The sequence below is a fragment of the Pollachius pollachius genome (genome assembly GCF_949987615.1).
Source record: "Pollachius pollachius genome assembly, chromosome: 12".
NCBI lineage: Eukaryota > Metazoa > Chordata > Actinopteri > Gadiformes > Gadidae > Pollachius > Pollachius pollachius.
Genome location: NC_136945.1, coordinates 18,664,215 through 18,689,755, shown reverse-complemented (window position 1 = coordinate 18,689,755; position 25,541 = coordinate 18,664,215). Strand labels below are relative to the sequence as shown.

Below are 25,541 nucleotides of genomic sequence, written 5' to 3'. Positions count from 1 at the left end.
TGGTCATACTTGTACCTGGTCATGCTTGTCCCTGGTCATGCGTGTTCCTGGTCATGCTTGTACCTGGTCATGCCTGTTCCTGGTCATGCGTGTTCCTGGTCATGCGTGTACCTGGTCATGCCTGTTCCTGGTCATGCGTGTTCCTGGTCATGCGTGTACCTGGTCATGCGTGTTCCTGGTCATGCGTGTTCCTGGTCATGCGTGTCCCTGGTCATGCCTGTTCCTGGTCATGCCTGTTCCTGGTCATGCGTGTCCCTGGTCATCCGTGTCCTGGTCATCCGTGTCCCAGGTCATGCGTGTCCCTGGTCATGCCTGTTCCTGGTCATGCCTGTTCCTGGTCATGCGTGTTCCTGGTCATGCGTGTACCTGGTCATGCCTGTTCCTGGTCATGCGTGTTCCTGGTCATGCGTGTACCTGGTCATGCCTGTTCCTGGTCATGCGTGTTCCTGGTCATGCGTGTCCCTGGTCATGCCTGTTCCTGGTCATGCCTGTTCCTGGTCATGCGTGTCCCTGGTCATCCGTGTCCTGGTCATCCGTGTCCCAGGTCATGCGTGTCCCTGGTCATGCCTGTTCCTGGTCATGCCTGTTCCTGGTCATGCGTGTCCTGGTCATGCTTGTCCCTGGTCATGCGTGTTCCTGGTCATGCTTGTACCTGGTCATGCCTGTTCCTGGTCATGCGTGTTCCTGGTCATGCGTGTACCTGGTCATGCCTGTTCCTGGTCATGCGTGTTCCTGGTCATGCTTGTACCTGGTCATGCGTGTCCCTGGTCATGCGTGTTCCTGGTCATGCGTGTCCCTGGTCATGCCTGTTCCTGGTCATGCCTGTTCCTGGTCATGCGTGTTCCTGGTCATGCCTGTCCCTGGTCATGTGTGTCCCTGGGGTGACCCGGTCATGCGTGTTGTGTGCAGATCTTCAAGCTGCTGCAGGCCCCGTTCACGGACAGCGGCGACGGGCCCATGCTGCGGCTGGAGGAGCTGGCCGACCAGCGCCACGCCCCCTTCCGGCACATCTGCCGCCTGTGCTACCGCGTGCTGCGCCACTCGCAGCAGGACTACCGCAAGAACCAGGTCCGTTGAACCAGGACGTTAGAACCAGGGCTGTAGTACCAGGTCTGTAGAACCAGGACCTTCCCGCTAGATAGGGCTGCTCAGGCTAACCGAGCCGGGCTGAATGCTGATGTTCATCCGGTCCAGACTGGATGAGCTTAATCCGACTTGGGTCACGTTGACCCTAACCAGGTCAGATCTGACCAAGGTTAGATCTGATGTCAAGTGTGGGGTAGTTTAGGATGATCCGCACAGATTGTGTTTTGCACGGTAATATATTTGAGGATGCTGTTCCGTGGTAGAAGGCCTTTCTGTTTTCGTTCAGAATAACCGGGGTACTAGAAAGGTCTGAAAACGCTGTAACGCGATGAATGATCTCATTGAAACTCATTGAAACTTATTGAGATTCCTCCTCATTCATAAATATGCAAAGTAGTCCAAGAACTGCTCATAGGGATGAATATTCGGATGAAAAATAAATAAATCAACAAATGTAGTCCTTCTCTGTAAAAGTGTTTGCTTTATTTACCCCCACTGACAACCACAAGGTCATACACATGGGATTCATGCCAGCGGCTCCCTTGTGATTAAGCTGCGTGTGTGTGTGTGTGTGTGTGTGTGTGTGTTTGTGTGTGTGCGTGCTTGCGTCTCTGTGTGTGTGTGGGTGTGTGTGTGCGTGTCTCCATGTCTGTGTGTGTGTGTACAGGAGTACATCGCCAAGCAGTTCCGCTTCATGCAGAAGCAGATCGGCTACGACGTGCTGGCCGAGGACACCATCACCGCTCTGCTGCACAACAACCGCAAGCTGCTGGAGAAACACATCACCGCCGCCGAGATAGACACCTTCGTCAGCCTGGTCCGCAAGAACCGCGAGCCCAGGTGCTGACCTGGGGTGGGGGGGAAGTCCTACTGGTGACCGGGGAGGGGGGGTCCTACTGGTGACCGGGGGTCCTATTGGTGACTGGGGGTCCTATTGGGGACGTGGAGTCCTATTGGTGACCTTGGGGTCCTATTGGTGACTGGGGGTCCTATTGGTGACCTTGGGGTCCTATTGGTGACCTTGGGGTCCTATTGGTCACTGGGGGTCCTATTGGTGACTGGGGGTCCTATTGGGGACTGGGGGTCCTATTGGTGACCTTGGGGTCCTGTTGGTGACCTTGGGGTCCTATTGGTCACTGGGGGTCTATTGGTGACCGGGGGTTCTACTGGTGACTGGGGGCCTATTGGTGACGGGGTCTGTTTGTGACTGGGGGTCTAATGGTGACCTGGGGTCCTATTGGGGACTGGGAGTCCTATTGGTGACCTTGAGGTCCTATTGGTGACCTTGGGATTCTACTGGTGACCTGGGGTCCTATTGGTGACCCGGGTTCCTGGTTACCACACTAATGTGTTAATGTGCTCACCTACTGATGAGCACATTAACAAAAGCTATAGATTAACACGTGTGTGTGTGTGTGTGTGTGTGTGTGTGTGTGTGTGGTAACGACACATTTGATATTGCGTATGTTGACCACAAACCACACGCCTCAGAGTGTCGGGTCCTTTTGATACGTATTGTTTAGTGATAAAGACCGTCCACGTTTTGAATCTAGATATATGTGAACGTGTCTCACCTCAGACTGACAGGCGGCTACCGCTCAGTGTCTGAGATCAAGGCCAGAAGAAGGCGCGTGACGGCCCGATTCTATGACGTCAAGCGGTCTCTTCTGAAGGACGGCTAATGACTGTCTCGTGGTCTCAGGAATGTCTGGCCGCTAACCAGGAAGCACAAACAGAACATAGAAAGCTGTCATTGTTGGACTTCCATGAAACTGTTTCTCTGGATGTGATAATTAGAGTCTGGTGGTTTTTAAGGAGGGGAGTTTCTCACTGTGTGTTTGTGTGCGTGTTGTTTACGTGTGTGTGTGTGTGTCCCAGGTTCCTGGACTACCTCTCGGACCTGTGCGTCTCCATGAACAAGTCCATCCCTGTGACCCAGGAGCTGATCTGCAACGCAGTGTTGGACCCGACCAACGGGGACATCCTCATAGAGACGAAGTACGGCTCCCCACTTCCTCCCACATCCTCTTTCTCTTCCTCACCCCTCCCTGGCAGACCCGGTCTGATGATCAACACTCGGTTCCTCCTTCTGAGAAGCTCAGATTCTGAGGACCGTGTCACAGGAAGATCTAAACAAACCAGATTCGTTTCCTCCCTTGTTGACATGGAATGTGTGACGTAAACGTTTCTTTATCAAGTTTAAGAACCAAAACAAAGTATTGACGGCTTGAAGAGTTGGACATAAGTGTCTCTTCTAGGATCAGTTCAATATGATACATATTCCGTCCAATGTATGATTAACTACCCGGCTTAAACCTACTTAATTTGACCTAATATGAGGTGCTAGAATCATCCTGATCAGCATGGGGTTACTGCTGGAGCCAAAGCCAGTTTAGAACAGTAGCAATACAAAATGAACGGGTTTAAACACATAATGGCACCAGCTGTCTTTGAGGTCCAGAGGTCAGAGAGCGGTTCCTAACCTCGCTCTGTTGGGTTCAGAGTTCAGACAACTGTTCCTAACCCCACTCTGTGCGGTCAAGAGAGCGGTTCCTAACCAGGCTCCCCCTGCAGACTGGTGCTGTCCCGGTTCGAGATCGAGGGGGCGTCGATCGGGGAGAGCTCGGTGGAGTCTGAGGAGGACGAGGAGGAGGTGTGGCTCTTCTGGAAGGACCGCAACAAGGAGGTGCGCAGCAAGAGCATCCGGGAGCTGGCCCAGGACGCCAAGGAGGACCAGAAGGAGGACCAGGAGGTGATCAGCTACTACAGGTGACCTCCCCGTGCTCCTTCTGCTGCTGCGGTGAGCAGAAGGCTTCACACACGCGTTCACCATGAACCTGGCGGGGTCTGAAGCTGTGGTGAGCAGAAGGCTTCACACACACGTTCACCATGAACCTGGTGGGGTCTGAAGCTGTGGTGAGCAGAAGGCTTCACAAATGTGTTCCACCATTACCCTGGTGGTGTCTGAGGCTGTGGTGAACATTTTACACACGTGTTCACTATTTTCCCGGTCTCAGGAACCAGCTGAACCTGTGTTGTGGTCCCCAGGGACCAGCTGAACCTGTGTTGTGTTGTGGTCCTGAGGTACCTGTTGAACCTGTGTTGTGATCCTCAGGTACCAGTTGAACCTGTTTGCTCGCATGTGCCTGGACCGCCAGTACCTGGCCATCAACAAGATCTCGGGCCAGCTGGATGTGGACCTGATCCTGCGCTGCATGTCTGACGAGGACCTGCCCTACGACCTGCGCGCCTCTTTCTGCCGCATGATGCTGCACATGCACGTGGACCGCGACCCCCAGGAGCAGGTCACGCCCGTCAAGTACGCCCGGCTCTGGTCCGAGATCCCCTCGCAGATCGCCATCGACGAGTGAGTGACGCCGCCATCATGTAGCCACAAACACAGACCTACGGGGTACAGATGATTATATCATGTTCATGTGTCCATAAATACAGAGCTATGGGTTACAGATGATTATATCAGCGTTCATGTGTCCATATGGGTCGGGGGGGGGGGGGGGTTACAGATGATTATATTACAGTTAATAAAACCATATGAGGGTGGTGGGTGGGGCAGGCTAGTGTAGATGCCGGGGGTTAGACTTCCAGACAAAAGGTTCTGGGTTCGATCTCGAAATCCACAGCTTCCGTGTCGGTGTTCCTCAGCCAGATGATGATCTCACCTCTCACTGCATCTCACATCACCCTGACTCAGCGGCTAGAGGGGCAACATGGAGGCACTTGAATTACGCTGTGCCTATTTGAGAGAAAAGGAGAACTTCATTGGTGCATTCTTTTTCCGTTCGTAGCTATGACAACGACGGCACGTCAAAGGACGAGATCAAGGAGCGCTTCTGCCAGACGATGGAGTTCGTGGAGAACTACCTGAGGGACGTGGTCAGCCAGAGCTTCCCCTTCGCCGACAAGGAGAAGAACAAGCTGACCTTCGAGGTACGGCTGGTGTTCCTCTGAGCTTCTCCTGGTGTTCCTCTGACCTTCTCCTGGTGTTCCTCTGAGGTTCTCCTGGTGTTCCTCTGAACTTCTCCTGATGTTCCTCTGAACTTCTCCTGGTGTTCCTCTGAACTTCTCCTGGGTTTCCTCTGAACTTCTCCTGGGTTTCCTCTGATCTTCTCCTGGTGTTCCTCTGAACTTCTCCTGGGTTTCCTCTGAACTTCTCCTGGGTTTCCTCTGAACTTCTCCTGGTGTTCCTCTGAACTTCTCCTGGTGTTCCTCTGAACTTCTCCTGGTGTTCCTCTGAACTTCTCCTGGGTTTCCTCTAACCTCCTCCTGGTGTTCCTCTGACCTCCTGCTGTTCCTCTAACCTTCTCTCCCCTGATCGCACGCGTCTGCTCAGATGTTCCATCAGACCCACGTCTGTCTGAGCGGGTCTTGATTCTCTGTGTTCCCTCCTGATCAGGTGGTGAACCTGGCGAGGAACCTGATCTACTTTGGGTTCTACAACTTCAGCGACCTGCTGAGGCTGACCAAGATCCTGCTGGCCATCCTGGACTGTGTCCACACCAACACCTCCTTCCCCTTCAACAAGACGGAGAAGGGTGATGAGGCCAAAGGTGTGTGTGTGTGTGTGTGTGTGTGTGTGTGTGTGTGTGTGTGTGTGTGTGTCTCAACCCCTATGAAGGAATATTTGACTTTTTTATCTTTTTAACTAATGTCAATAAAATGGACATTTATCATGTGATTTTGTGTTATTTGATCTATACAGATAGATAGATAGATTTATATATATAAATAGAGAGGTCTGTGGTTAGATAACTCATATCATGAATCATGGCAGGCAGACCTAATGTAATTTACTCCAACATCTCCCTTGTAATTAAGATGTAATGTGTCAGAGTCAGGGGGCGACAGACAGGATCTTAATGACATGTTTGTGTCTGTGTGCACATGTGATGACCTTCCTGAGCGTTTGTGTGCGTGTGTGTGTGGACCCTTACCGTGACTGTGTGTGTAGGCAGCAACGTGATGCGCTCCATCCACGGCGTGGGGGAGCTCATGACGCAGGTGGTGCTGAGGGGCGGCGGCTTCATCCCCACCACGCCGGCCTCCGCCCCCGACGGCGAGACGGCCAAGTCGCAGGTGGAGCCGGAGAAGCAGGACATCCTGGTGATGGACACCAAGCTGAAGATCATCGAGATCCTGCAGGTGAGGCAGGAGAACATACCTTCTGGAGCCCGTCCTCTTGACACCTCGTTAACACCTCGCTAACATGCTCCTCTCTACACCTCGTTAACGTGCACCTCTGTACATCTCGTTAACACCTCGCTAACATGTTCCTCTCTACACCTCGTTAACGTGCACCTCTGTACATCTCGTTAACACCTCGTTAACATGCTCCTCTCTACACCTCGTTAACGTGCACCTCTGTACATCTCGTTAACACCTCGCTAACATGTTCCTCTCTACACCTCGTTAACGTGCACCTCTGTACATCTCGTTAACATGCTCCTCTCTACAACTCGTTAACATGCACCTCTGTACATCTCGTTAACACCTTGTTAACGTGCACCTCTCTACACCTCGTTAACGAAACCATGCCCATCATAGCCGCGGTGCATTGGGGTTCTACAGGTGAAGCAGGAGATGCCATCTGGAGCCCATGCTCCTCTCTACATGTATTGGGGCTCTACAGGAGACACAGCAGAAGATACTTTCTGGAGAACATGCACCTCTCTAAACCTCGTTAACACCTTGTTACCATGCTCCTCTTAACAACTCGTTAACATACTCCTCTTAACACTTTGTTGACATGCGCAACATGATCCTGATGCATTGGGTTCTACAACGTGTTCCCTAGTGTCCAAGACGTTCCACTACAATGTAAAAGACAAATTAAGAAGAAGAAGGGTGAATGTGAATGTTTGAGAGCCTTGTTAGAGCAGGATTGGGGTCTAGCCTGGTGGATTCGGACGCCTGTCTCCTAGAGGATGTTATTCTCAAAGAACCTCCTTCCTCTCCGCTGCCTCCTGCAGTTCATCCTCAACGTGCGTCTGGACTACAGGATCTCCTGCCTGCTCTCCATCTTCAAGCGGGAGTTTGACGAGAGCAACTCCCAGAATGAGCTGTCGGTTGCCGGGGTAACGGCCGAGGGACCCAGCAACATGCCAGGTCAGTGCTGCTGCTCAGGCCCAGGGGGCAGGGCTACACGGGCACTGGCCACTCCCCCTTTGCCCGCGTTGGCAAGACGGCTCCCCTGGCCAAAATAATGCAATTAATGATTGTTTAGGTTTTATGAAATTATTGGTCTGAATGCTGTAGTTCCTACTGCTACGTATGATTTTGTTTATTAAGATATTGTAAATACATCAGATCAAATTAATTGGTTATGAAAATGGCTGCCATTTCCGTCCCAGAGGAATGAAGTGATGAACTAACTCTCACTACGTGGTGACAAAGTTAGAGTGATCACTACGTAGTGACAGAGTGAGAGTGATCCCTGAGACCCGTTGATCTGAAGCCCCTTGGGGTACTTATCTGGGGTACGTGTCTCTCGTTTTTCAGGAGCGCTGGACTTCGAGCAGATAGAAGAGCAGGCGGAAGGGATCTTCGGAGGAAGGTAAGGACGACGTTCTACCTCAAACACCCACAAAAACTCTTGGCTTAATGGACATTATGGGCGGTTGGGCAATGATTAGGTTGTCATGTGTGTCTTCTTTGTGTGTGTGTGTGTGTGTGTGTGTGTGTGTGTGTGCATGCCTGTGTGTGTGCATGCCTGTGTGTGTGTGTGTGTGCGTGTGTGTGTGTGTGCGCGCCCCCCAGTGAGGAGAACACCCCCCTGGACCTGGACGACCAGGGGGGCCGCACCTTCCTGCGGGTGCTGCTCCACCTGACCATGCACGACTACCCTCCGCTGGTGTCCCGCGCGCTCCACCTCCTCTTCAGGCACTTCAGCCAGCGGCAGGAGGTGCTGCAGGCCTTCAAGCAGGTCTGTGATCAACACATGACTGGCTCGGTCATAAACTTAGCTTGTGATGAACACATGAATGGCTCGGTCATAAGATTAGCTTGTGATGAAGACACGAATGGCTCGGTCATAAGCTTAGCTTGTGGTGAAGACACGAATGGCTCGGTCATAAGCTTAGCTTGTGATGAACACATGAATGGCTCGGTCATAAGCTTAGCTTGTGATGAACACATGACTGGCTCGGTCATAAGCTTAGCTTGCGATGAACACATGAATGGCTCGGTCATAAGCTTAGCTTGCGATGAACACATGAATGGCTCGGTCATAAGCTTAGCTTGTGATGAACACATGAATGGCTCGGTCATAAGATTAGCTTGTGATGAAGACACGAATGGCTCGGTCATAAGCTTAGCTTGTGATGAACACATGAATGGCTCGTTCATAAGCCTAGTTTGTGATGAACACATGACTGGCTCGGTCATAAACTTAGCTTGTGATGAACACATGAATGGCTCGGTCATAAGCTTAGCTTGTGGTGAAGACACGAATGGCTCGGTCATAAGCTTAGCTTGTGATGAAGACACGAATGGCTCGGTCATAAGCTTAGCTTGTGATGAACACATGAATGGCTCGGTCATAAGCTTAGCTTGCGATGAACACATGAGTGGCTCGGTCATAAGCTTAGCTTGCGTTGAACACATGAATGGCTCGGTCATAAGCTTAGCTAGCGATGAACACATGAATGGCTCGGTCATAAGCTTAGCTTGCGATGAACACATGAATGGCTCGGTCATAAGCTTAGCTAGCGATGAACACATGAATGGCTCGGTCATAAGCTTAGCTAGTGATGAACACATGAATGGCTCGGTCATAAGCTTAGCTTGTGATGAACACATGAATGGCTCGGTCATAAGATTAGCTTGTGATGAACACATGAATGGCTCGGTCATAAGATTAGCTTGTGGTGAACACATGAATGGCTCGGTCATAAGTTTAGCTTGTGGTGAAGACACGAATGGCTCGGTCATAAGCTTAGCTTGTGGTGAAGACACGAATGGCTCGGTCATAAGCTTAGCTTGTGATGAAGACAAGAATGGCTCGGTCATAAGCTTAGCTTGTGATGAACACATGAATGGCTCGGTCATAAGCTGAGCTTGTGATGAACACATGAATGGCTCGGTCATAAGATTAGCTTGCGATGAACACATGAATGGCTCGGTCATAAGCTTAGCTTGCGATGAACACATGAATGGCTCGGTCATAAGCTTAGCTTGTGATGAACACATGAATGGCTCAGTCATAAGCTTAGCTTGCGATGAACACATAAGTGGCTCGGTCATAAGCATAGCTTGTGATGAACACATGAATGGCTCGGTCATAAGCTTAGCTTGTGATGAACACATGAATGGCTCAGTCATAAGCTTGGCGTTCTTTGTGATGAAGACATGAACGGCTCCGTCACTGATCCCCCTCCACCCTCAGGTCCAGCTGCTGGTGACCAGCCAGGACGTGGAGAACTACAAGCAGATCAAGTCTGACCTGGACCAGCTGCGCTCCATCGTGGAGAAGTCAGAGCTGTGGGTGTACAAGCGGCAGGGTCCGGACGAGGGTCTGGACGGGGGGGAGCTGCTGTCCAGCGAGTCCGACCACAAGAAGGTGGGGTGGTGGAGCTCCTGGGCTGGCTGATGGGGGTACTGGTGGAGGTTACCGGGGTTCTCTGGGCGCGAGCTGATCGCAAATGACTACACCCAGATTTACAAAGATTTGAATATGAATATGATGTCCTTCAGCTTTGATAAAGTGATTACAGTAGGGTGTACTATTTCGTTCATCTGAGGCACACACTTGGTCATAATGGTATCCTTCCATGGTGTTTAACGGTGGCTTTGAGGTCCAGCGTTTGTTGCCTTCTAAAGCTGATGTGGTTGTTGGTCTGCAGGGGGAATCGGGCGCCTCAGACAAACCAAAGAAACCAGAGAGCACCAGCAGCTACAACTACAGGGTGGTGAAAGAGGTAAACAGATAATCCATCACACAGACACTCTGAGCTCTCCTCTCCCCCCTCTCGTCCCCACTCTCCTCTCCCCTCTCTTCTCTCCCTCTCTCCTCCTCTCTCTCCTCCCCTCCCTCCCCTCTCCTCCTCTCTCTCCCTCTCCTCCCCTCCCTCTCCCCCTCTTCTCCTCTCCTCTCCCTCGCTCTCCTACTCTTCACCCCTCTACCCTCCTCTCCCCTCTCTTCTCTCCCTCTCTCCCCTCCCCTCCTCTCTCTCCTCCCCTCCCTCTCCCCCTCTTCTCCTCTCCTCCCCTCCCTCCACTCTTCTCCTCTCCTCTCCTCCCCTCCCTCTTCTCCTCTCCTCCCCTCCCTCTCCCCCTCTCCTCCTCTCCTCCCCTCCCTCCCCTCCTCCTCCTCTCCTAACGTGGTGGTGACCGCTGTGTCCTCAGATCCTGCTGCGTCTCAGCCGGCTCTGTGTTCAGGAGGGCCTGTCGGGCAGGAAGAGCAAGAAGCAGCAGCAGAGGCTCCTGAGGAACATGGGGGCCCACACCGTGGTGCTGGAGCTGCTGCAGATCCCTTATGAGAAGGTGTGCTTCACTGGGAGTACTGGGTGGACTGGGAGACTGATCTCTGTGTGCTGGGAGTGACCTCTTATCGCCGTTTGTCTTGTACCCAGGGGGAGGACGTCCGCATGCAGGACATCATGAGGCTCGCCCACCAGTTCCTGCAGAACTTCTGTGCGGGGAACCAGCAGAACCAAGCCCTGCTGCACAAGCACATCAACCTGTTCCTCAACCCAGGGGTGAGGGCCTGCTTTGATAGGCTGGGATGGGCCACCGCTTACTGAGGGCAAGATGTTGAGGGAGGAAGTCTCCTGTACCCTGGCATGTTTCTGAACCCAAGCCTTCCTAACCACCTCCTCTCCGTCGGGCTCCAGATCCTGGAGGCCATCACCATGCAGCACATCTTCATGAACAACTTCCAGCTGTGCAGCGAGATCAACGAGCGCGTGGTGCAGCACTTCGTCCACTGCATCGAGACGCACGGCCGCAACGTGCAGTACCTCAAGTTCCTGCAGACCATCGTCAAGGCGGAGAACAAGTTCATCAAGAAGTGCCAGGACATCGTCATGGCCGAGGTCTGCACCCACCTCCAAACACCTGCCTCCCCCCTCCTCTGCACTCTCCCCCCAACTCCGACCTCACCCCTTCTCTCCAGTCTCCCCCCCAGCACCACCCTCTTCTCTTCTCTCCACACACCCACGGTGACCGGGAGGTCATCGTGTCTCCTAACCCAGTGGTTCTCAAACCTTTTCTACTAGTGTACCTCCTCTAGGATATTCTTTCAGCTGAGCACCCGCCTCACCAGCTCAGATTTCTTTTGGTGTTTCTGGATGCGCTTTCTTTCTCCCAGATTCTCCTTGTTTTCAGATTTACGTTTCAACCACTTTCACATCACATCTCGCGTCACAATTTTTCAATTTTTTCTTCGCTAGCTTTCAGAATTGTAACTTGCTCAGGGTGAAAAGAAATCATGCTGTTCGCTCTTTTTTTCTTAAAATGTCAGAGTGCTCCAAAGTAGCCCTAAGGGTACGCGTACCCCCATTTGAGAACCACTGTCCTCACCGACTAAACCCTGATGTCTCCCGCCGTGTCCCCAGCTGGTGAACGCCGGCGAGGATGTACTGGTGTTCTACAACGACCGCGCCTCCTTCCAGACGCTGGTGCAGATGATGCGCTCGGAGCGGGACCGCATGGACCAGAACAGCGCGCTGATGTACCACATCCACCTGGTGGAGCTGCTGGCCGTCTGCACCGAGGGCAAGAACGTCTACACCGAGATCAAGTGCAACTCCCTGCTGCCGCTGGACGACATCGTACGCGTGGTCACGCACGAGGACTGCATCCCCGAGGTGGGCCCCCCCGACGCCTTGGCGTTTCCACGGGAACGGGGTTTAGTAACGGGGGGGGGGGGCGGTTGCAATGTGTGTGGGCTAACTGATGAACTTATGTTCCTTCAGATTTAGAGCTTTTAGCAGACTCTTTTATAAGTACTAGTATTGGTCAGAAGAAAAATAAACAATATAGCGCTTTCGGTACGGTAAGGATGTTCGTAGAACCAAGTGCCAAGCACTAAGAATCGCTAGGTTAACCCCTTCCTCGTATACAACAAAGATATCTAGGACAAGACGCTATTTAGATAAGAAGTACTATTTTTAAGTGCAAGGACGTACATGCAATGAAAGTGTGTCCTTTAGATCCAAGTGTAGCAATATGAATGTGTAGGGCATCGCTTCAGAGTACTGTTGATACTTTATCGGCGTGAATTATATACGATCGATTCTTCTGGACTATTTGAATTCATGTGTTGATGGAAACCCGTCTGAGCCCCTCCTGATTGGAGCGGACTCAGACAGGAGCAGATCAGAGTTAACCACCTCGCTCTCCGCTTCAGGTGAAGATCGCCTACATCAACTTCCTCAACCACTGCTACGTGGACACGGAGGTGGAGATGAAGGAGATCTACACCTCCAACCACATGTGGAAGCTCTTCGAGAACTTCCTGGTGGACATCTGCAGGGTAAGGGCCCCCCCCCGCCAGAGACCCCCGAAGGGAACCGGGTTCCGGACCCTAACCCCCTGAGTCCTCTGCCCTCTCATTGGCCAGGTGTGCAACAACACCAGCGACCGGAAGCACGCCGACACGGTGCTGGAGCGCTACGTCACTGAGACGGTCATGAGCATCGTCACCACCTTCTTCAGCTCGCCCTTCTCTGACCAGAGCACCAGTCTGCAGGTAACCCCGCCCTCCCCCTCATTGATGAGCACATGAAGACACAAGGCTCTCGATCACTGCTTCAACCCTCACCCTGACGGACCCCCAGTTAACAGGTGAAAACATGAGGACTCTGTTGACGGCTCGGTATTTCACTGAGTCATCCCTCACCCTCGCAGACACCATGTTAACAGGTGAACACATGAGGACAGAAGGCTCTCTAGTTCACTGCGTCATCCCTCACCCTCACTGACCCCCAGGTTAACAGGTGAACACATGAGGGCGGAAGGCTCTGTATTTCACTGTGTCATCCCACGCCAAATGGCCACCAATACTGGCTTCTCCTACTGATGAAGAAATGAAATGTTTGAAGCGATGCATGCCTGTGAGGATCTGTCTTATCTATTTCATGTGTGGCTCCATTCACTGCACTAAAACGTTACCACAGGACTGAACCCTTAACACGCAGTAAGTTAAGACATAGAGGCTGAGTCTGTGTCTTTAAGAGGGGTGAAGGTGGACAGTGGGGGGGCCTGGGGTAATCATGGGTAATGGAGGAGGTCAGGCAGATGTTAGATGGTTAGTAGTCACCCTGTCCTCTGGGGGGACCGTCTAATGTCCGGCTGCCCTCCCTTGCGTGACCACAGGGGGCGACCACACACTGGCACGCAGGTGTGCAGACTGACCAGGGCTCTGAACCAGCAGCCACTCAGAGTGTGTGTGTGTGTGTGTGTGTGTGCTTGCGTGCGCGTGCGTGCGTGCGTGTGTCATCAGAACCGAATCCCTCTCTGCTGTTTATTTTTAGCGCCAAGTGCTTCTAAAAATACGCGTGCTTCTGAGAACCGCGCTTCTGATCAACCCGGCCGCTGGCGGAGGAACCAGGAAGGGCAGGAAACAGAGGTTTCTCAAATGTGCCGCCGGTTTGATTTGTGTTCATTGGGCTGCCCCTCGCGAGTCTGTGAAACGTTCCCGGCCCGTTATCAAGAGGCTTCCCCCTGTGGAGACACAGAAGCCTGTTGACTGAAGAAGGGTTCCAGTGCTCTCATCCGTTGGACGTGGGAGCGTTGTTGTTCATACGGGAACACGCTACGCAACGCAATGTGTCCTCTGCTCTCTATGAACATAAGAGCGGCTTATCGTCTCTCACTGAAATCGTTGTCCAGATGCCCTAAATAGAGCCTGCGTTGCATGATAACGATATGCAGCATACCTGAATACCTGGCTCTGTTCAGCCTGTTTCTTTACTGCCTATATCCTCTGCTGCAGGCCTCTCTGCTGGGGGAAATGATCAAGGTATATAATGTACGAGTGACCGTGAGTCTGGGAGTGGTTGGGTCCTCTATTTATACATCTATGGTCACAGGTTGGTGGTCAGTGTTAATGGATGCTTGGGGATTCATTCTGTCAGGGTAAAAAAACACACTCTATGCGGCACCATGGCTCCCTTCATAGCTCTGTCTGTGTGTGTTTGTGTGTGTGTGTGTGTGTGTGTCTGTGTGTGTGTGTGTCTGTGTGCGTGACGGTGTGTTTAAGTATATGCGTGTGACTTTGTGCCTGTGAGTGTGTTTGACTTTGTGAGTGTATTTATGACCGTGTATGTGTGAGTGTCCATGGCTGTGTGTGTGTGGTGATGCCTACAGGTGCATGCTTGTGTCACATGCAGGTGATTTGTTCAGGATGATGTCATGGTGTGTGCATCACCGTCTCTTCCCCCGTCCTCCCCGTCTCTCCCCCTTTCCCCCCCGTCTCCCCCCCATCCCCCCAGACCCGGCAGCCGGTCTTCGTCCAGCTGCTGCAGGCGGTGTTCCGGGTCTACCACTGCCCCTGGCTCAGCCCGGTGCAGAAGGGCGCGGTGGAGGCCTGCATCAAGGTGCTCTCCGACGTCGGTGAGACAACATTGCTCATGAAAACCAGCTGTTATCATGCTCAAAACAAAGCGCATGTATATCCTCGTTAATAACACCTCCCCCCACAACGCCTCCTCCTGTTAGCTGCTGTTGGCTAACTGAAGCTAGCTCCTCTGGCCTCCTCACCCCTTACACTTCCTCCTCCTGTTATCTGCTGTTGGCTAACTGAAGCTAGCTCCTCTGGCCTCCTCACCCCGTACACTTCCTCCTCCTGTTAGCTGCTCTTGGCTAACTGAAGCTAGCTCCTCTGGCCTCCTCACCCCTTACACTTCCTCCTCCTGTTAGCTGCTGTTGGATAACTGAAGCTAGCTCCTCAGGCCTCCTCACCCCGTACACTTCCTCCTCCTGTTAGCTGCTTCTGGATAACTGAAGCTAACAACAGCTTACTACCCCTTTGAATACCGTTAAAGAAGCACTGAACCCAAAATCCTTATCAAATGTATTTCACCATGGTCATTGGTCTTCTGTCATTAATTTGAGGTCCAACTAGGCGGGGGTTGATGTTGATGGCTGTGTCCAAGAGAGGGTTTAGCTTCTCTGGACACTTAAAGTATTACACCAGAGTGTGTTCTTCAAGACCCTTAAAGTAAAAAGTCACGGTGTGTTGGGCATTTCATAAACAACATTGTTCATAAAAACCAGCTGTTATCATGCTCAAAACATAGCGCATGGATATCCTCGTTAATAACAATACGAGCGTCAGAAAGCTGGTGTGAATCAGCATGTTGGTGCTCCAAGAGAACATGTGTCTGAGTCAGTGTGTCCGTCGTGGTGTGTTCCTGACAGCCAAGGGCCGGGCCATCGCCATCCCCGTGGACCTGGACAACCAGGTGAACAACCTGTTTGTGAAGTCCAACAACATTGTGCAGAAGACGGCCATGAGCTGGAGGCTGTCGGCCCGCAACGCCGCAAGGAGGGACTCGGTAGTGACCGCCTCGCGCGACTACCGGAATATCATCGAGAGGCTGCAGGTGAGGGGGTGTGTGTGTGTGTGTGTGTGTGTGTGTTTTTTACCTGTGTGTGTGTGTGTGTGTGTGTGTGTGTGTGTGTGTGTGTGCGTGCGTTGTTTACCTGTGTGTGTGTGTGTGTGTGTGTGTCGTTTACCTGTGTGTGTGTGTGTGTGTTGTTTAACTGTCTGTGTGTGGGCGTTGTTGACCTGTGTGTATGTGTGTGTGTGTGTGTGTGTGTGTGTGTGTGTGTGTTGTTTACCTGTGTGTGTGTGTGTGTTGTTTACCTGTGTGTCTCCAGGACATCGTGTCTGCTCTGGAGGATAGGCTCCGCCCCCTGGTCCAGGCGGAGCTCTCGGTTCTCGTGGACGTGCTCCACCGCCCCGAGCTGCTGTTCCCCGAGAACACCGACTCACGCAGGAAGTGCGAGAGCGGGGGCTTCATCTGCAAGTAAGGGTCCCCCCTTCTGGGTTCATCCAGCCACTTCATTCATTCATCCGATATGAATCTCATTACGCCTCCATGAGTCTGTAAATGATAGTGTGAGGTAATGGATGGTCGTGATGGTAACATGTTGATGGAAGGTAATGGTTGGTAATGATGGTAACATGTTGATGGGAGGTAATGGTTGGTAATGATGGTAACATGTTGATGGGTGGTTATGGTTGATAATGGATGGTAATGATGGTAACATGTTGATGGGAGGTAATGGTTGGTAATGATGGTAACATGTTGATGGGTGATAATGGATGGTAATGATGGTAACATGTTGATGGTTGGTAATGATGGTAACATGTTGATGGATGGTAATGGATGGTAATGATGGTAACATGTTGATGGGAGGTAATGGATGGTAATGATGGTAACATGTTGATACGAGGTTACGGTTGATAATGGATGGTAATAATGGTAACATGTTGATGGGTGGTCATCGATGGTAATGAATGATAATGGGTGGAAATGATGGAGACATATTCTGATGGGTGGAACTGGTGGTAATAAATGGTAACAGGTAATAATGTACGGTAATGGATGGTAACCAAGGTAATGACGGTCATAGAGGTTATGTACTGTAATAAATGGTAATATTGATAATGAATAGTAATAGTGGTAGTGAATGATAAAGGTTTGTAATTTAGTAATGAATAGTCTTAGTGGTTATGTATGTAATGAATGGTAGTGGTGGTAATGAGTGTTAATGTATGGTAATGAGTGGTAATGTACGGTAATGAATGATAATAGTGATATGCGTACGGTAATATACGGCGATGAATGGTAATGTAATTAATAAATGATAATAGTGGTAATGTACAGTAATGCTTGTAATGAGTGGTAATGTACGGTAATGAATGATAATAGTGACATACGTACGGTAATATACGGCGATGAATGGTAATGTAATTAATGAATGATAATAGTGGTAAAGTACAGTAATGTTTGTAATGCATGGTAATGTGCGATAGTGTACGGTAATGCGAGCGAACGGTCCCCAGGCTGATCAAGCACACCAAGCAGCTGTTGGAGGAGAACGAGGAGCGTCTCTGTATCAAGGTCCTCCAGACGCTGAGGGAGATGATGACCAAAGACCGCGGCTACGGAGAGAAGGTAGGGAGGAGGCCTGATGGAGCTGCCCCGCCCTCCAAAGGGTGGAGGAGGTTCTGCTGGAGCCACTCCACCCTACACAGGGTGGAGGAGTCCTGATTGAGCTGCTGAACGTCCACCCTGATCCTAATGATACACTGCAGAGCGCTGGTCGTCTCAGACACTGATCCTCATGTCCGCGATGGAGGGAGGTCCTTCATCACACAGCCCTGGGTCAGAACAGAGGTCAGAGGTCCTCAGCCTCCTCCTGGCCCGAGACCCCTCGGCTGGTCGTGACTCGTGACTTGTGACGTGTAGCGCCGTGCGTTAAAGTGGCACAATGGCTTAGCGTCCTACACGGTCGTCATTACAAAGTACAGATTTGAAAATAATTTCGGGGATCCCCTGTTGAAGACCTGTGTTGGACAACAACACCATAAGTTGTTGTCTCTGCAACGTGTTAGGACCTACAGCCTCGCGGCGCTGCGACCTGTTATCTGCGAGCTGTTATCTGCGAGCTGTTAGCTGTGATGTTGTCCTCTGCTGATGCCTGCTGTCTGCCCCTAACGCCTCACCCTCTGCTCTCTTTCAGCTCAGGGCCTTTGATGATGAGATGGATGTGCCCAAGGTTGTCTAACTTTATACCACGCCCGTGCCTCTCTCTCTCTCTCTGTCTGTCTCCGTCCCTGCCTCTTTCTTTGACTTCCTCTCTTTCTCTCTCTGCCTTCCTTCTTGCGCTCTCTCTCTCTCTCTCTCTCTCTCTCTCTCTCTCTCTCTCTCTCTCTCTCTCTCTCTCTCTCTCTCTCTCTCTCTCTCTCTCTCTCTCTCTCTCTCTCTCTCTCTCTCTCGCTGACTTGCTGTCTTTCTCGCTCTCTCTCTTGCTGTCGCTCGCTCTCTCTCTCACTGTGTGTGTCTCTTTCTCTCTCAGCTTCCGCCGTTAATGTCTGTGTCTTGCTAGAAGTAGTTCTGAAAACAGTGGATTTGTAGCATCGTTAGCATCTGTAGCATTGTTAGCATATGTGTGTTTTTTGGTGATCTGGCATAATCTGTGTATGGTTGATATAGCCTTTTAGATATACTCCACCTACATATATGCACATATATACCAACACTGTGGATATATATATATACATGGAAGATGAGTGGGATGTTCTCAGCACGGTCTCTCCATGGTGGTGTCACTGTCTCTCCATGGTGGTGTCACGGTCCCTGGTTGGTCTTCCCCAACACGTTCACACTCTTCTCCTGAAGGCTGTCTCTGTATTTCTGGATGCGTTTCTGTCGGCCGCCAGTAGGGGGCACTGTGACGATGTGGACGGTTCAGAGACGGTTGCTGTGTGCGTGCGCGTGTGTTTATGAATGTGAGACGCGGTGGCAGGCGGCGAGGCTGTCCTAGTTTTCTTGCGCTTGTGAGCGGCACGATTCCTGGAGCCCTGCCAGCCCAGGCTGAGGTTACATAAGATCCAAGGTTTTTATTTTTTCCTGGAACTAAGCCCCTGCATCGATGTGTGACCTTCAGCAGTAATTGCCAATAAAAGTGTAGAGAAGCTGTTTACCCAGAGAGACGTGTGTGTCCGTGTGTGTGTCTGTGCAAGTGTGTGTTTAGGTGCTTTGTGTCCGTGTGTGAGTCACGCGTACGAGCGTGACTGTGGTGTGCCAGTGTGTGTGAAGCGTGCATGTGTGTGGAGGCCTCTGTGTGCGTGGGTGCCTGTGTGTGTGTCTGTGCGTGCCTGTTTGCATGGGGGCCTGTGTGTGTGTGTGTGTGTGTCTGTCTTTGTGTGCGTGCCTGGGTGCATGGATGCGTGTGTGTGTGTGTGTGTGTGTGTGTGTTCCTGTTTGTGTGTGTATGCATAGAGGAGGTGCAGAGAGCTGGACAGCAGCGCTCCTGTGCAGACCTGCCCTGCGCTCGCTGCCCCCGTCCCCGTCCCCGTCCCCGTCCCCGTCATGGAGCTGTCACGGAGGCTTGTTGTTTCAGGTCAACGTTGAAGTCATGATGTCACCACTTTTGTAACACCTTGTTTTTCCCCCCCGGCGCTTCCTCTTCCATTCACACCTTCTCCTCGCACCCGACGCCCCGTCCGTGGTGACGGGGCGTCGTGTCGCTGCCTCTCCTGACGGGTGAGAACCCGTGGGTTCATAGAGGCGCCGGCGGCGCCGGCACGGCGCTATCACCGGGGAGCACGGAGCTCACGGTTAGAGAGCGGCCGTGTTTCCGAGGACGCAGGGCAGCCAAAAAAGCGTGTGTGAGCTGTTGGGGGAGGGATGCGAACCCGAGCAGGCAGCCAGGGAAACATAGATGTAAACATGCCGGAGTGTGGGCCGGAACAAAGCGCCTGCGTGTTCGTCTGAGGGGGCTTTCTGAATGATCAGTGGTTTGCCGCAGGGAAACTCCTGTTTGTGAGTGTTTGTGTGCATGTGAGTGCGTGCACGCGTGATCAGTCATCTGTGTCCTCATGATGCTGCCGTCTGCGGTCTTGTTATGGACGCTGAAGTAATCCGTGGCCACCTGACCTCATCCCCTTCTGCAACCAATCACACCGCGGACCAGCCATTACAGATCATCCTCGCTGACCCAGCAGCCCCTCAGCCCTACAGCTCTATATTGCTCCCCCCCCCCCCCCCAGCAGAGACCCCCGCTGTGGGGGTGTGGGAGAGTCTCTCCACGCCGGTCCTGCTCCGCTCAACCTGGGCTCAGGCCGTGTGTTTTGGCACGGAGAACACAGCTTGTTAACGCTGTTGTCGCCTTGGCAGCGCTGAACTCTGTCCACCTCTGTAGACCACACACACACACACACACACACACACACACACACACACACATATACACACACACACACACACAAAGAGACACACACACAAAGAGACACACACACACAAACACACACGCCAACCATTCCTGTGAAGTCCTTGATTTGACCAGGGCAGGGTGGGATGGAGTTTGTGTTGGAGCTGACGTGTGTTGTGTTTCTGACGGGAGATGGTTTTGTTGGAGGTGATGGTGTGTTGTGTATCTGACGGGGTTGGGGCGGGGGTGACAATGTGTCGTGTTTACTCCAACGTTCTCTTCCTCTCGTTCCCCGGCTCTCCTCTCGTCACTCTCTCCGTGTTTGGGGACAGACAGACGGTCCGAGTCTCTGGTTTAGCGGACGGGTTCTGGATGTATTTATTCTAATACTGTTGTTTTGTTAGAGCCCGCCCTCCCCTACAGTCCTCTCTCAATGCCCCCCCCCCCCCGCTTGGCTCTCTGTCATCGTTTGTTTGCAGAGATGTCGTTCAGCAAAACCCTCTTTTGGTTTCCATCGACCGCATTTAGCCTAGCGCTACAACGTCTCGTACCTCCAGCCGTGAGAGGGAGAGGATCCAATTAGCCTGGGAAGGGAGAGGCGAACGGGGAACAGGGTGGTCTGTTCCTTGACCGCATACCGACGCACCGCGCGCCAACAAGACAAACACTGCAGAGAACATAACACAGAGAACACAACACAACAGAAAAGACACAACGACAGATAACACAACACCTCAGAGAACACTAAACAGAGAACACAACACAACAGAGAACACACAACGACAGATAACACGACACCTCAGAGAACACAACACAACAGAGAACACAACACAACAGAGAACACAAAACAACAGAGAACACAAAACGACAGTTCACAACACAACAGAACACAACACAACAGAGCAGAGAACCAAAACAGTGCGCTCACTTTGAGAGTGTGGGAACCGACTTCACTGCGCTCATTAGAACCGACACCGTACCTCACCTTCCTCCCAATGAACCCCACCACCCTACGGATCATGAGCACGGCTGCACCGCCCAAACACCACCCACCACGGCCCTCTGCATGCTCACTCACACACCGGTGCTGTCACCCAACTGCCTGTCACTCATCCCTTGTCCACAGCCGTTCCACCTTCTATCGCATGATCAACTAACCCTGTTTGTGTTCTGCTGTCTGCTCTGCCGACTCACCCCCACTTCACCACGCAGGAGCTGGATCAGAACCAGCCTGAGAAGATTGTGGAGGACCAGAAGAGGGTAGGTACTTCAGGCATCATCACCGCGCCCTGAGGACACGCCCGCTTATTAGAGTTCCTAAAACATGCTTGAGTTAAGTTCATACAACACGCTTAAGTTAAGTTCATACAATACGCTTAAGCTAAGTTCATACAAAACACTCTTTATTAAGGTGCACACAACGCGCTTAAGTTAAGTTCATACAACACGCTTAGGTAAAGTTCACACAACGCGCTTAAGTTAAGTTCACACAGCACGCTTAAGTTAAGTTCACACAACACGCTTAAGTTAAGTTCATACAACACGCTCAAGTTAAGTTCATACAACACGCTTAAGATAAATTCATGCAACATGCTTAAGTTAAGTTCATGCAACACGCTTTATTAAGGTTCATAGAACACACTTAAGTTAAGATGCACTTTACACACATAAAAAACAACAAAAACAAATCAGTTCTAAAGATATGTAGATGGCCGATACATCCCGTATTTGGTTCGTTAAATATAGTTTATATATATATATAAATTATAAATATAGTTCAGCGGACTCAAAAGTCTGCTGTGTGTGCTGAAGAGTGGAGAAGGTGGAGCATCACTCAATGTTTTGCTGTCTAGGCTGCTCCTTGAATAATGGCGGAGCCACGGATCATTCTAACACCGTACCTTATGGGACCTGATGGTTGAAGTGGGAGAACGTAACATTAATATTGATGTACTGAACACAGCATATTTTAGGGAGAAGGCGTCGGAGGAATCCGGGTTGGGAAGGCGTGAGTGACATGTCACACGTTTTACCATCTACAGACGTTCGCCTGAAGAGGATGGAACCGGTTTAAACTGGGGCCAAAAGGACAGTTGTGTCTCAAACAGAACATATTACTCCGTAGTAGAACGCTGTGTTACACACTCGGCCAATATTACAAACTGCCTTGGGTTAGTTTAGACTTCAGAGATCTGTTAAAGGTGTCATATTATGCCACTAGGTTTGAGTTTGATTAGCTGTTAAAAGCCACTCACACCTGGTGGTATAATATGTCACCTTTAAAGTATATGAGAAACATAATAACACTTGCATGTTCATGTCAGTCATGCAGTGGTTTACGCTTGCAAACTTTGAAGGCTTAATTCACTCTTTAATGGTTCTTAGGATTTAGATTCAAACTGTGTAGTACAGTGATGGGTTAGTAAGTGGCATTCATTGAAGACCTAGTCTAGTTTAAGCGAGCTAGAACACGGTCCCTATAGCTCAGCCCCAGCGCTGCGCAGACGGTGAGTCAGGTCGTTATCTAAGACTCCTGCTTTCTTTCATTTCCTGTGAATGTACGCCGTGCTGATGTTCCTGCCAATAGACGACGGGGTGGGTAATGCCCGCGTCCCTCCAGAGAGAAGCCCACCGTGGACGTCTTAATATAGAACCAGTGCTTATGTGATCACACACACACACACACACACACAAGCACACACACACACGCCTCTTCTTTTCTACCTCCTTCACGTTTCCCTATGGATGGTCTGTCAGGTAGCTGTGGGCCATCGTTGCCATGCCGACGGTTAAGTCGTGCTTCTTGGGCCCGTGGTTACGGGGATGAGTCACGCCGTGGGTGGGGTTGGGTTGGCCGGCAGGTCGTCTGTCTGAGCACCAGAACCCGACGGAGGGCTCGGTTGGCGGTGATGGAGTTGGTGGTGGGGGCGCTACGTCTGTCTGCAGCAGAACCCCCCCCCCAAGTCCAGCTTGAGTCTCATCAAAGCTGCTCAGGTTTTATAGGAGTGTGGACGGTGTACTTTGGAGGTAAGCGTGAGGCTCGTAAAGCATGCTACACCCAAAATAAACCTAAGGGGCTTTGATGAGACTCAAGTCCAGCTTGAGTCTCATCAAAGCTCCTTAGGTTTTATAGAAGTGTGGACGGTGTACTTTGGTTTTACTGGTGCGTCGACGGTGTTCTTTGGGTGCAGCGTGAGGCTCGTAAAAGCATGCGTGCGTGATGTATACTGTGTTAGCCCTGCTGGTCTGAGGTCTGTCCTGTTGTCCACCTCTGACTCGGCACAATGTGAATCCCATATCTCCCATCAAGGGGGAGACCCCCGGATCTTGAACGCCTCTGGTTTCCCCCAGCAGGTGTTTCTGCGTGCGTCCGCCACGTCACGCCACTAAAGGTCTTCGTTTCCTTCCCCCTTGCAGGGTGAGGCGCTGAGGCAGATCCTGGTGAACCGTTACTATGGCAACTTCCACCGCAGTGGGGGCCGCCGAGACAGCCTGACGGTGTACAGCCCAGGGGCCCTCAGCCCCACGGGGGCCGGCAAGAGCCAATCAGGTGGGGCGGCATGTGTGATGTCACGTATCTTAACGGCCAGGGGTTTATAAACCGTGAATGATGATGTGTGTGTGTTCTTCCTATCGATGGACAGGCTGTGTTCTCTCTGTTCTGTAGAGCTATGGTACACACACGCACACACACACACGCACACACACACACACAGACAGCTCCACCGGTTTGGGATGGCTCTTGTCCTGGGCAGGTGTTGGGGGGGGGTGCGGGACGTGACAGAGCTGGTGTTGTGGGGGACGTGGGGACACAGTCACCCGCCCAAAACAAGTCCAGTGTGTGTGGAGCTGGGCCTACAGCCAGAAGCTCAGAGTCCAGCCCGGTCTTATCTCAGGGGAGGTTGTGCGACGTTTCTTTGTTTGTTGTGGAGCGGTGTTGTGCGTGTGGCCCTGGACTCTGCATCAGGGCCACCGCCGCCGCCAACCGCCTCCGCTTCCATCTTGGCACGGGGAGCACCGAAGCTATTATCAGCCCGCTCACTCATCGTCCCCCGACAAGAGAGATGGAGCCTTCCCTCCACAGTGTCTCCGGTCTGCCGAGAGGCGTTCGGAGAAGCCGAGAGTCACGGCTCTTTTGCCGTCCTCCCCTTCGCCGATTGTGCCTTTTTCGCGGAAAGTCCCGAGTCCATGCGAGATGTCCTCCGAAGACGCCGTGTGGGTGTGCGTAAAGCGCCACCCTCTTGAGTCACCGGGGTCTGTGTGGCTCGCTGCCTCGAGGACGGATCCCAGTGCTTCTTCCGTGCAGCGTTAAGGACGGTTTGAACAACATAGCGGTGGTATCCACGACGACGGCCGTCGTCGTGGATACCACCGCTATGTTGTTCAAACCGTTTACAGCAGCGGGGGAAGTCCACCGTCCGTCCTGGTCCTAGCTCTCCATCACTCCCCTGGGCACCCGAACGCTGGCAGCCGTCCAGAGCCTCTGTACCTCCCAGTCCGCCGTGTGCGTGTGTGTAATCCCCTCTTCACTGTTGCTAAGCGATAGGCTGCTACTTCCTGTGAGAGCCGGACTGCACCTGTTGCCTGAAAGAGAGCCAGGCGGAGGCTCCATACGGTCCACTGAGTCTGGGTCCCATGGGGGGCGGGGGGGGGGGGCGGCCACAGGCACATCCACGTACCGTTCACAGTCACCGAAGTCCAATAGGTCCATTTGTCAGACGGAAAGAGAGAAAACAATATATCACTGTCGGTAGAGTAAGGATGTTCCTAGAACCAAGTGGCAAGCGCTAACAATCCAACAAAGATAGCTAGGGTAAGATGCTACACAATGCTAAGTACTATTTTTAAGTGAAAGGGTGTACAACATACAATAAGTGCGTAAGAGGGGGCGGGGTAAGGGGTAAGGGGGGGAGGATGTGCAGAGTCTAGGTGAACTCTGACCAAGCGAGTCTTGGGTCTTTTGCGGAAGCTGGTGAGCAACTCTGTGGTTAAGGAACACCGATTATTTGCAGGCTTCCTCGTCTCCAAATTATGTTACATCTTTGGTTTGTCACCTGTAGCGCTGGAGGTGTTGATACGAGGGTGTCTTCAGGGTCACAGCGTGTCGTGAGGTCTGTCTGTCTGTCTGTCTGTCTGTCTGTCTGTCTGTCTGTCTGTCTGTCTGTCTGTCTGTCTGTCTGTCTGTCTGTCTGTCTGTCTGTGTGTCAGACTGTTGTTGTCGTCGTCTAAAGACAGGTGGTTAAATGCGTCTGCGGCCAGCGGCCGGGTCAGGTTGAAGGTCTGGAGGTCTAAAAGCAGCATGTCTTAAAATGGAGCTGGAATTGGAGAGGAGGCCCTGGGCAGGTCCAGGAGGAGGATCAACACGGAGAAGGGTCTTAGAGAGGGGTCCAGGAGAGGGGTTCAGGAGAGGGGAGTGTGCAGAGTGGGGGATCCCGGTGGGGGATCCCGGTGGGGCCTCGTGTACAGATGCCACCCAGATTAGTTTTGTGGACAGCAGACTAGCAGTGACCCTGAGGTGAGCGGAGGGCTAACCTAGAGTAGCCAAACTA

The 25,541-nt window shown here is 52.0% G+C and overlaps 1 protein-coding gene across 3 annotated transcripts in view; it reads left to right on the top strand.

Moving 5' to 3' along the window:
- LOC307083782 (inositol 1,4,5-trisphosphate-gated calcium channel ITPR1) overlaps nt 1–25,541 on the top strand; it is an 80,197-nt gene that overhangs the window by 19,197 nt on the left and 35,459 nt on the right. Inside the window, exons 16-41 of one of the 3 annotated variants that reach the window (XM_079747742.1) lie at nt 910–1,068; nt 1,754–1,926; nt 2,965–3,084; nt 3,661–3,855; nt 4,202–4,453; nt 4,893–5,034; nt 5,501–5,654; nt 6,056–6,246; nt 7,074–7,209; nt 7,603–7,657; nt 7,861–8,026; nt 9,488–9,661; nt 9,945–10,019; nt 10,447–10,584; nt 10,674–10,799; nt 10,935–11,135; nt 11,658–11,909; nt 12,452–12,577; nt 12,665–12,793; nt 14,538–14,658; nt 15,466–15,650; nt 15,928–16,076; nt 17,120–17,231; nt 17,800–17,835; nt 21,205–21,252; nt 23,410–23,542. In XM_079747742.1, coding sequence (XP_079603868.1) covers nt 910–1,068; nt 1,754–1,926; nt 2,965–3,084; nt 3,661–3,855; nt 4,202–4,453; nt 4,893–5,034; nt 5,501–5,654; nt 6,056–6,246; nt 7,074–7,209; nt 7,603–7,657; nt 7,861–8,026; nt 9,488–9,661; nt 9,945–10,019; nt 10,447–10,584; nt 10,674–10,799; nt 10,935–11,135; nt 11,658–11,909; nt 12,452–12,577; nt 12,665–12,793; nt 14,538–14,658; nt 15,466–15,650; nt 15,928–16,076; nt 17,120–17,231; nt 17,800–17,835; nt 21,205–21,252; nt 23,410–23,542 — 3,748 coding nt within the window. The remainder of the gene's footprint in view (nt 1–909; nt 1,069–1,753; nt 1,927–2,964; nt 3,085–3,660; nt 3,856–4,201; nt 4,454–4,892; nt 5,035–5,500; nt 5,655–6,055; nt 6,247–7,073; nt 7,210–7,602; nt 7,658–7,860; nt 8,027–9,487; nt 9,662–9,944; nt 10,020–10,446; nt 10,585–10,673; nt 10,800–10,934; nt 11,136–11,657; nt 11,910–12,451; nt 12,578–12,664; nt 12,794–14,537; nt 14,659–15,465; nt 15,651–15,927; nt 16,077–17,119; nt 17,232–17,799; nt 17,836–21,204; nt 21,253–23,409; nt 23,543–25,541) is intronic. The other 2 variants (XM_079747740.1, XM_079747741.1) reach the window with 2 other exon arrangements.